Below are 11,618 nucleotides of genomic sequence, written 5' to 3' on the forward strand. Positions count from 1 at the left end.
TTACTTTATTACTTTAGTAATATGCTTTAATATAAAATCCAACAGGAAATTCATGAAATAAAAATATTTTTGTATATAATCGATATATTTGATATGACAAACAATAAAAATATGAATCTAAATTTTGTATCTACACAAATTTTCACTGATAAAGTACACTAGAGCCTTAAATTAGAACATAATGAAATAAGTTAAAAGTAATTTTATCACAAAATTGGAGCCAAGCTCACTTTCAAACATTTTGTAAAATATAGTGTGAATTTTGACTAAAAATAGCAATACTTAAGAATCTCAAAAAATATACAGTCTATAGTAAAAACAATGCAAAAAAGAATTACAGCTACTATTTTGCAAAAGTAAAAAATAAATCATAACAATATTTTAACAAGGCTTTAATTCTGGCAAATGTAAAGCTATAAACTATTCATTCAAAAAATATATTCAAAATTATTGGAATGCAAACATTAAAGAAGAAATTAAAATTAAATTTGAAAGATCAGGAACAGTAACACATAACATAGAATATATTTAGTACAGTGTGTTGTTATCTACAAAAAAACGGAGTCTCGAATATTGCACAAAACAATTTATTTGTCTTTTGAATTAACTATTGTGAACGTATTGGGATTTACTGTAACGATTTTCTCATTTCTAATGATATTAACATCTTGTAACCCTGGTACCGGATCTTTAAATTGAATTTCATCCATAGTGTACTTCATCCTTTTGGCCGGAGGATCGCCGTCAAAGTCGTCGATGTCCGGTTCGATAAATCCTTGTTTATTATGAAACCCGCCATAATCGACCTTCCCAAATAGTTCCGGTTTATCTTTGTCCAAGAAGTTTTTGACGGTCTCGATAACGCTGTTAAACATGCTCATTTTCTCCGAACTGTTCTTCTCCGTCAGTCCGTCATACTTCTTGCCCACCTCTTCCAAAATCTTGGACAGATCCTTCTCGGTGGCGTTCTCGATGTCCAGAGCGTCCTCGCCAAATTTGCCTTCGAACTCGGCGTCGTCCTCTTTGAACACCAGGAACTCGTCCATGTTCAGGCCCTCGTCTTCGGCGTTCTGCGAGGACAGAAGAGATCTACGGATGGCAACCTGCTCCTGTTCAGTGGAGAGCTGCTGCTTTTCGAACAAACGCATATTCGGCAACGATACCAACAAAGCGGAAAGCAACACGACCATCAGACAGGTCGATGGTGTGGCCTTCGTGCTCGTAGACTTGCAGATCAACGCTTGCAGCTTGCTCACGTGTGCGATCAGATTCCTGTTCTGTCGCTGCAGCTCTTTCACTCTTTGGAGCAGGTTCTTGTTCTCCTCGGAACCTCTCTTTACTCTGAAATAGATAGACGGATATTAATAGATGTAACTGGACAAACATTGGAAGCGTTCATCATTTAGGAATCTTCAAATATTGGTTTTATGTCGATCTAGATATTATTACAATAAGTTTTATTGACAGCCTATCATCGTAATCAAACATGAAAATCCTAAATTAAACAGCCACACTCTTCAGATTATTTGAGATAGTGATACGGTACAAAATAATACGCAATTAATAACAAGATAAAATGCAACTTATATAATGTTGTTTAAAGTTCGTTAATCGAAACAAGGTTAATTGAAAAACAGTGCAGACAAAGCATATTTATATAAATAATAAATAAAGCAAATAATCTCCGTACCGTTCCTCCAATCCATCCACGTATTCCTTTTTACGTTTTCTGGAATCCTGCGCAGATATTTTGTTTCTGATTTTCCGGCGGATCCTCTTGAGCTCCCTCTCTTCGTTCTTGGTAAGCGGATGGTGGGTTGGTAACTGGATTCCTTCTTTAGCCAGAAGCCTCTTTTCTTCATTGGTTAAGGATAATGCGGGATATTGGTTGTTGGTTGAGGATACAACGTTGGTATCATCATCTGAAACATCGACTACAAATATAATATTGTATGTTCGAATAAATCATGCTCCAATTCACCTTCCACCGTTTGAATTGTGTGGTGTGGTTCGATCTTGCGCCTCTTGAAACTGTTGGTAATTGAAGTGACGTCGGCGTTGGCATTCAAAATCTTAATACTCTTGACGCTCAGGGGAAGAAGAACTGGTCTGCCGTTGTTAGAGACTGAATGCACCTTTAGGATTTGCGGTTTTCCAACTTTGGGGTTTTTCTTGATTTGGGTGGGTTGTGTGATCGGTTTGGCGATGACTCGCTTGTTGTTGGGGTTTTGGATTAGGATTTTGGTGGGTTTGACGGGCGGTTTGACGACGACGGGCGTTTCGACTTGCACATTCTGAGTTGGTTCCAGGAAGGACATCAAAATCGGATCGTCCAGACTGTCGATGCTGTTTATCATGGAGCCGGCGTCGTCGATGGCATCGGTCGAGATGCTGCTCTTTTCGCTTTCTGAATAGAAGCTTTGGGGAGACAGCACCTCGTCGATGTGAGAACTGGAGTCGCTTGATAAATTTACGTCGTCGTCAAAGTTTGGGAATAGACCGCTATCGATGTTTTCCATGGAGAAGACCGAGTCAAAGAATTCAGAGGTCTGAAAAAATTATTAAAAGGTTATTTCAAGGTGTTATCCCGTGGACAGTAATTAAATTTTGTCTTGAGAAATGCAAAACTATCAATAATGATTATTACATGGCATTATTGTATCGACTGAGTGGAGAAATTAAGAAAAAATGGTCCCATATGCAAAAGAAAGAAGTACTGTACCACCAGGGCAATGCCCTATGCAACAAGTCGATGAAGAAAGTGGTTAAATTGGATGAATTACGCTCTGAATTGCTTCCCCATCCATCGTACTCTCCAGATTTGGCCCCCAACGACTACTGGCTTTTTGTAGACGTAAAAAAAACTCCAGAGAAATAAATTTAGCTCAAATGAAGAGGTGACTGTCGAAACTGAGGCCTATTTTGAGAGTACGTTGATGAATAAAGTGGAATTTCTAAAAACAATTTGTTTTTGTTTAATTAGACCGAAGATCGTGATAACGGAAATCCTTGAACAATATGTGTGTAAAAAAATGTAACAAAGCTTGATAACACTACAATCCAATTTTTTTACCATTATCAGCTATTTAAATTTTAAATAAATAAAGGTAACTAAGGTTTGTAAGGTAAAATGTTTCAAATATCTAATAAATATTATTATTAAATAGTGAGTGTTTAAAACTCAATGTGAATAAAAGCGTAAAATTATTTAAAACTAGTATATTTTCAGACAATCTATTATTCGTATTTAGCACGGATGTATAAATTAGAGAAATCTGTTTTATATACATCACAATCTATGACTTTAATAAATTTAAAACCATTCTAAATGTCACAAATTTGAATAGTCGTCTTCTTTACGAAATATTCCTTAGAATCTTACTAGTTTCAATCAAAGAATAAAAGGTAACTTTCTCTAAATTCAAAAAGCAGACCGCCCACAAATTCATTAGCCATAAACTTCTTGTTAATTACATTGTAGCTCCACACATTGTTTTTTCTATTAAAATGAATCATGGCCTAGATTTGATCCCACTCATTGAACTGCAGTTAAAATTTATTTATGTAATAAGTGCATGTGGCACAGGGTCAACGAAATGTTATCATGGAGCACTTTAATTGGGAATAACATGTAATTAATTAAATCGCAACGGAAATAAGGAAGAAAAATATGCATAGTTACAATGTTGCAAATTTTAAAAACGCGTGTTTGAGCTCGTACTTGTTGCGTCTTAAACAATACGACTTAAAAATGAAAAAAATGATGAGTGCACAACAAAACAATGTCAGGTGTAACATACTAATCATTTTTAACGTACGAACGCGTTCCAATAATTGCAAACTGAAGTCTAAAAATAAAGCAGAAAAAGTGCTGCGAAATATCAGACACTCAAGGTTTCGGAAATTAGTTCAGAGTGACTAATAAAATAGCAAAAGCAAATTAATCGATGCCAGGATCTCCAAATTAGAAAAGAAGTGAAAGTGATTAAAAATTTAAGTTTTATTGAAAATGTAGAGAGCTAAACCAATTAAAAATAATACAAATAATTAATGCTAAAAATATAACGCAGCACCACAAAAGTACGTAAGCAAAGTTGAATGTACTCTTGAAAAACTATGTCATAATGAATAACGTAAACATTGGTCATCATTTGTTTCGTACCTTAAATATATTAATGCAAAAAGAATAAGTATGAAAGTTGGGCAATGCTGTAAAGACATCAAAACTAGCACAAAATGACTAATAAAATTAACCGTGATGTCTGAAATTTAAAAGAAGTTTCTTAGTCGATTGACGTGTTCAAAGTTCATCATTTGAAAGTTTTGTACCTTAAAAATATCGATTTAAAAGCAATAAATATCAAATTTGGATAATAATCTAATGAGATAACAGTTAATAGTACCAAAAATCATTGGAAAATGACCAATAAAATACATATTAACTGTTGAGTGAGAGTATTGAAATTTATAAGATTCACTATTTAACTTCTAATGGAATAATGTCAAATAACTAATAATATGTTACTTGAAGATTGGACAATGATCTAAAGACATATCAGTTGAAGTCATTGGCAAAATAGGACAAAATGACAAAATATTATAGCTGAAATTTAAAAGAAGTTTCTTTATCTTTAAAATATTTGATTAGTGTTTCCAAAGTTAATCATTTTAAAGCTTTGTACCTTAAATAAAACCTTTAAATGTCAAATTTCGACAATTAACTAAAGAGATAACAGTTAATAGTATCATTGGCAAACTACTAAAAAAATAAGTATTAACTGTTATATGATGAATAGATTATAATTATTTAAAATTTTTAATTAAAAAATATACAAAAAACGCTCAAGAATCAAATTAAAAATATAAGTGATAAGTGGAGTCCATAGCAATATGTAACTTAACTAGACAATCTAACAACAATAGTTAAGTGTGTGCAAAATAATTAGTAAAACTGGCAGAAAATAAGTTATTAAAAACTTAACTTATTAACTGTTATATAATGACTAAAATTTAAAAGGAGTTTCTCAATTTATCTTTAAAATATTTGTTTGATGTGTTCAAAATTTAATCATTTAAAAGTATTGTATTTTAAAAATATTGATTTAAAAACAATAAATATCAAATTTGGATAATAAACTAAAATGATAACAGTTAATAATACCAAAAATCATTGAGAAATTAATAAAAAATGTATTAATAAATATGTGATGTGATTTTATATAAAAAATATATAAAAAGAGCTGACCAGAAAAAACAAATTAAAAAAGCATTTCTTCAGTCAGTTTAAATACAGAAATGGTCGAAAAATAAATTAAAAAAAAAAAAAGAATTTTTCAGTTACTTTTTAACGATGTTAGTAGTAGATGTTTAATAAAAAATTTCAATTATCTAATAATCAAATTAGATTACAGTAACAATCAAGGAGTTTCTTAATTTAATTGGTTGATATCATCAAAATTTATTATTTGAAAGTTTTATACCTTAAAAATATTAATTTCAAAATAATAGATATCACATTCAAATCAAATTTGGTCAATAAATAAAATAACAGTTTACAGTACCAAAAATCATTAGCTAATAACTAATAAAATATATATTAACTGTTATATGGTGATTGAAATTTAGAAAAACAAAAACAAATTAGATAAAAAGTTTTCACCGGAAGAAACCAATTCAAAAAAACGATTACTCCGGTTAGATTAAACATTATTCTAATGATGAAATATCAAATATCTAATTGGATTTCATTAACAGTATGTTAATATGTAAAAAATTGGGCAATCATCGAAAAATAAAACAGTTAAGAGTTAATGACTAATAAAATTAACTGTTGTATGGCCCGAATTTAAAAGAAATTTTGTAGTTCCTCTTTAAAGTATTTGTTTAATATATCGAAAGTTTATCATTTAAAAGGTTTTTACCTTAAAAATATTAATTTAAAAACAATAAATATCAAATTTGGGTAATAAACTAAAATAGTATATATAAACAGTTAATAGAACCAAAAATAATCGAATGAAATTATTGAAAATTGGAAGAAGTCTCCCTGTTTATCTTCAAACTGCTGATGTCTCGAAAAACTGATTTTGTATGAAAAATAGATAAAAAACGCTGACCGGAAGAAACAAAATCGTAAAAGGATTGCTTCAGTCAGCTTAAACATGATTCTAATGATAAAATATCAAATAACTAATAATCAAACTGGATTCCAGCAACAATATGTTACTTGAAACCACGTGCATTTTCTGTAATTCTAGAACTGGTAATTAGCATATTCTATGAGTGTAGTACTATCACATAAACCGGTTCCATTTAAATACGCCGGTTTCACATGTGAGTTTCTTCGGATGTTGTGAAAGAAATAGTTCAGATAAAAAAAATAAATTAAAACTGTAAAAACCGATTTCTTTTCACTTAGTTCAGATTTAATGACCTGGATGATCCCAAGATGCACCGAACATGATAAGGAGCGGCTCTTGTACCAATACACATTTTTTATAACCAGTATTTCTTCACGAAAAGTTATCTAAAGAGTTAAAATATACTTTTATTTACGCATGATTTTGTAATGTGTTTTAATTGCAAAAAAAATACGTGGTTGATAATCATGCAAATTGGTACAATATGTTATGTTTTCAGAAACCATGTGCAAACTGACATTTAGCGTTTAGAATGTTTTTTAAGTCAAAAAGGTACTCGACAAAATGGAGGAAATATTGCGAACTTATGGAAAACTTCTTGTTGTTTTTTATTTGTATAATGATTATGTGTGTAAAAACATCTTTGGGAAAACACACTGGAATTTAATTGCATCAATATGTCGTCATAGAACATGTGCATTTCTATTTACATTTTATACATATTCCTGTTTTCCCCATTAGAAGAAACAAAGCCATTTCCATTTATCAACAGATCTATTGTGTGGTTTAATTAGAATTTAATTGACGTTCATCTGGTCTGACAAACATTAGTTTTCTTACTCAATATGTAGATAAAATGTGTAATGCAGTTGTACTACTATTCATAGCTTTGTGTATAGTACCGTAAAATATTTGGACAAACCGGCGTACAGTAAGAGGCAAAATGTAAGGCACAAACTACATTAAGGAAATTAAGAAGTACTGTTAAAAATTGTTAAGTTATTATTGTCATTTTGGCAGAAACATATTCTATTTGTACATCATCTAAATATAAATATTGAAGTGGTTTTATTTTAGTGTTAGAATAGTAATAAGGTGCAACAATTAGAAATGGGAAAAACTATACAGATGTCGTTTGCTAAAAGCTACATAAACAAGCGTACTAACCAGTAGTTCTGGATTATCATTTGATAATACGTCCATATTTTCCATCCCGACATTGGCCTCGTCGCCGCTAGAGTTCAAAATATCATTTATATTCATGTTTAATCCGAGTCCTAGATCACTGCTCATTACACAAACATCATAACTAGTTTAATTGGACCATTTCCCGTAGCACTTTATTTGAAAAATCGCTTTTCACTCCGTTTATCCCGTGTTTTTAGCTCCAATATGCTTGAGGTGCGCTAGAAGTGACTTCTATGATAGCCAGCGTGGAATTAATGACGTCATCGGGGCGGACCTGATTCTGACCCGCTTGTCAGCTTACAAAGCTGAGCAAAAAGTGAACGAGATGTTGGTTACGATCTTTCGCTTCTCTCTCCTTTGAGATTAGAAAGTGTGCGGTCGAACGAAAGTAGTAATAAACGAAAAATTCGATGATTCAGGTTGATTTTCTGATAATAATTCGTTTCGGTTCTGGGGAGATTGTACCGTTTTAGTGCGTGCGCATAACGTGTTGTTCATTATCGATACTTTTGTCTGGCTTACGGGCAGAAATGGGCGTAAACAATAAGTGCTTAGACGCAGTTTCTAGAAATAACAATCAGCCACTATTTAATTATCTAACTATAATGTATATTTTATTGAGATTATAATTATTAATAGCTACAGTCCATTACAGGTACTCAATACTCAGTACCTCCCCCTCTGAGATTCTTAAAGTAATTTACAAACAACGTTGGTCAACTCATTATTTTCTAAACACTCATTGTTAGTATAATGGGCGTCAAAAACTTGAGAACAAAATATTTTCCAAATTTATGTTTCCTATGGTACCGCCATCTGTTGGAGAGTAGCAGAGACTTTAACTAACGTCAACTTTCTATCATTTATCATTTTTAGTTCATTTGTTAACGTATAGATCATATTTAATAGTTGTTAATCAATAATTAATGATAAATTATTCTTTAATTTGACATAAATCACACGGAACCACATAAAACTGTGAACACCTATTGTATTCAGATTAGGGTACCATAAAATGGGAAAGCAAACACGACTCATAAGTAAATTAGTTTATTAATGATTAAGATTTAAGTCTAAGTGGCTTTGTCGTATTGTTATTCAATTTAAAAACAACCGCTTGATTTCAACTAAATGTATCATCAATTTTTTGAAAGTACAAATCAACTAATTAAATTTCAGACTCAGGCTAATGGATAAATTATGCGACTGTGGTGACTTCAGTGCTTCCTTCGGATTCGGCGGTGGCGGTTTCTTCCGTCACGCCGGTACTTTCACTCGTTTCCGCTACCACTATGGTCGCCGAACTGCTTTCGGCAGTCGCTTCTTCATTTTGCATCGTGGTGGGTACCGTTTCGAGTACCTCGGTGGTTGTGATTGTTGAAGGGGTTGTGGTTTCGGTTGGTTTTACTTCTGGTGGGATTTCGTTAGACCTGGATTGATGCTGGATGGATTCGGCTGGTATTTGTTCGTCAGATTTTGGTTGTTCTGTCGAGGGGGTAGGTTCTGTGGCGTTTGGAGCTGGGAGGGAAAGTGTTACTGTGTCTGCTGGTAAACCGGTGGTGAAAAATTGAATTTTGTTGGACTCTAAGTTGGGACTTTCCAAAAATGATCTGATTAACGATAAGTTGTCAATTGGTTCAGTCGATTTCCCCATCCTCGCTAAAAATTAATTAATTAAGTCACAACAATTGAAGCAAATGAAGTTATACCTTCCGATTTCTTTTGCAAAGCATCCTGCAAGTCAGTCTGTGGATCCAAGATGTCAGAGCCAACAGTCACACTATTTCTAACATTAATTGGATTAGCATGGGCACCGTTGAAGAACACAACAGTGGAAGAAGCTCCATCATCATAAGTCGTCCTGTATCCAAATCCTCCAAAATCACGAGGACTGAACATAGCTTCGTTTCTTTCAGCTTGTGTTTCGGTGGTTTTAGTCATGGGTTGTACATTTTGTTGTGCATGCTGCGTCACTTGAATGTTTGGCTGTTGGTAAAAGAAGGGGTTGTGGTAAAATTGAGGCTGAGGAACTGGGTTGTAGAACTGCGGGGTCTGATAGAAATAGGGTTGTTGGAAATGTTGGAATTGTTGTTGATAATAGGGTTGTTGTGCCAAAGGGGATATGTAAGTCCACTGGTACTGTCCGTTTGTTTGGGAACAAGCGGCAAACAGCAAAACTACCTAAAATCCCAAACAATCATTTTAATATTTTAATGAATATTTTTTAGGTGAGGTTTGTATTAAAATTCTAATAAAATAGGTTTAATCAAAATGACAATAAAACCACATTAAAGTAACATTTACATATTATTCATGAACTTCTCGACTTTAATTTCCGCATATCATTTATGCAAACACAAATTCAATAATATTGTACATTGTCAGATTATAAATCTATAATTATATTTTTTCATCTGCTGAATAAAAGGACTCCGCCCAAAATTTCTTCAGGATTTACCTGTCTTGGCCGTGACATTTTAAAAATGTCAACAATACAAGATTTACAAGTATATCGAAGTAGAGCAATTAAGCTTTCTCTTGAAAATCTTTATTGATGATAAAACCACAAAATTTCAACAAGGTGAAAAAAATACCGAAGGTTTTCCTTGTTTCAAAAATCTAACTTACCTACATATATGTATAATCGAAGGTGAAGGTTTATTTTTAGTTTTAGTGCATTTATAATTTGTGCATATTGTTGGCTAATTAAACGTCTTTCAAGGTGAAAAAAAATGGAGCATTTCTATCTGCAGACGCGTTGACTTTCTTTATAACCAACTCTTTTAATAAACATCATAATTATAGATATTATTTCTTGTAATTTGTTGTTACAGGATGTAAAATTATTGTCATTTAAATAAAAATTAATTTATTCATACTATTTTGTTCTGAAAAATGTTAATTAGGAATATCAGAGTACAATATTTTTTAATGAATTTTTCGTTACGATTAATTTTTTTTTAGTTCATTTAAATAATATTAATGGTATTTGTCCTAAATTATTTATTAAACAAATAAATTTAAATCATTTGTTTAGTTTTATAAAGAAATTATTATTATTAAATTAATTATCTATAATCAAATATAATTATTATACATTTTTCAATAGTTTTAGAAAAAAAAAATGTTTAATTAGATTAGTTGAATAAATATATTAAGGTGAATTAATTTTATTTCATATTAATATTTCATTGACTTTTTATGTTTCCATCTCAAAATAATTTATCTAACATATCTTATTTTATATTTTTAATTGTACAATGCTTTCCATAGAAAAAAATATGGAATTTATTTTATTTTCATTTATTTTTTATTAATTTATTTACCCAAAATATTTGTTTTAATGAAATTTTTTTAATGAATTTTTGTTGTTTTGTTTCTTTTTATTATTATTTTGTCACATTCATTTCCTCTAATTTTTTTGTATAATTTTATTAAATAATTAAATTATTTTTTATTTCCATCTCAAACTTAATTTCCCAAAATATTTTTTGTTTGAAGAAAATGTATATGTATGAAATTTTATTGAATAATTCATTTGTTTTTTATTTTTCCATCTCATTTAGTATTAATTATTATTAAATATATTTTACCTTGCTTCCTTATTAAATAACAAAAAATAAATTATAAAATTTAGAAATATTAAAATAAAAAAAACTAATTGATTATAAAAAATGGAGGTAAAAAATTTGAGTATTTATTAAATTTACAAAAAAATTAAATAGTTAATTTAAATATTTCTTTTCTTTTTAGTTTTCCATTTTATTAAAAATATATATTTTTTTCTTTCACCCTAATCAATTTTTTATGGAATTTTATTGATTAATAATAAATTAAAAGTTTAAAAAAGTTAAAACAAAAGAAAAATAATTTATAAAAAATGAAAATAATAATAATTTATAAAAAAAGTGAAATATATAATTTGGTTATTTATTAAAATTTCCAAAAAATTTAATCATATTTAAATTTAATTTAATTATATTTAATTTGTATTTTTTGTCTTTGAAATTTTATTAAATAATTTTTTCATCTCAAATAAATTAAAAGTTTAGAATATTTAGAATAAGTAAAAATATAATTTAATCATTAGTTAAATTTATAAAAAAAAAAAATTATTAAAAAAAATAAAAATTAAATGATTAATTACTTACAAATGCAAAGCGGTGCATATTTAGCCCCGAAATGATAGTGCACTGGGAACTGTCACCACAACACAATAATAATTGTTCAAATGAATCGGACCGGTGGATTATTTTAAAATATATGAACCAGTTGTGCGCAAAACTGGTT

General features: G+C 30.3%; 2 protein-coding genes across 3 annotated transcripts; both read right to left on the bottom strand.

Annotated features, from left to right (window-relative positions):
* Nucleotides 1-375: 375 nt before the first annotated feature.
* On the bottom strand, nucleotides 376-7,744 carry LOC109600859 (cyclic AMP-responsive element-binding protein 3). Of its 2 annotated transcripts, none has more exons than XM_020017045.2 (4): nucleotides 7,308-7,744; nucleotides 1,982-2,549; nucleotides 1,691-1,922; nucleotides 376-1,341 (listed from the first exon to the last, which is right to left on the bottom strand). In XM_020017045.2, the coding sequence occupies exons 1-4, from the start codon at nucleotides 7,431-7,433 to the stop codon at nucleotides 588-590; spliced, it is 1,680 nt and encodes a 559-aa protein (XP_019872604.2). In that variant the 5' UTR covers nucleotides 7,434-7,744; the 3' UTR covers nucleotides 376-587. The 2 variants fall into 2 exon arrangements, with proteins under 2 accessions (XP_019872604.2, XP_019872596.2); XM_020017037.2 differs by having other exon boundaries at nucleotides 1,691-1,934; nucleotides 7,308-7,743.
* A 634-nt stretch (nucleotides 7,745-8,378) lies between these two features.
* On the bottom strand, nucleotides 8,379-11,618 carry LOC109601074 (mucin-22). The gene is made up of 3 exons (XM_020017285.2): nucleotides 11,480-11,618; nucleotides 9,038-9,509; nucleotides 8,379-8,987 (listed from the first exon to the last, which is right to left on the bottom strand). The coding sequence occupies exons 1-3, from the start codon at nucleotides 11,495-11,497 to the stop codon at nucleotides 8,527-8,529; spliced, it is 951 nt and encodes a 316-aa protein (XP_019872844.1). The 5' UTR covers nucleotides 11,498-11,618; the 3' UTR covers nucleotides 8,379-8,526.

Source organism: Aethina tumida, chromosome 1, assembly GCF_024364675.1.
Source record: "Aethina tumida isolate Nest 87 chromosome 1, icAetTumi1.1, whole genome shotgun sequence".
In the NCBI taxonomy this organism is placed as follows: domain Eukaryota; kingdom Metazoa; phylum Arthropoda; class Insecta; order Coleoptera; family Nitidulidae; genus Aethina; species Aethina tumida.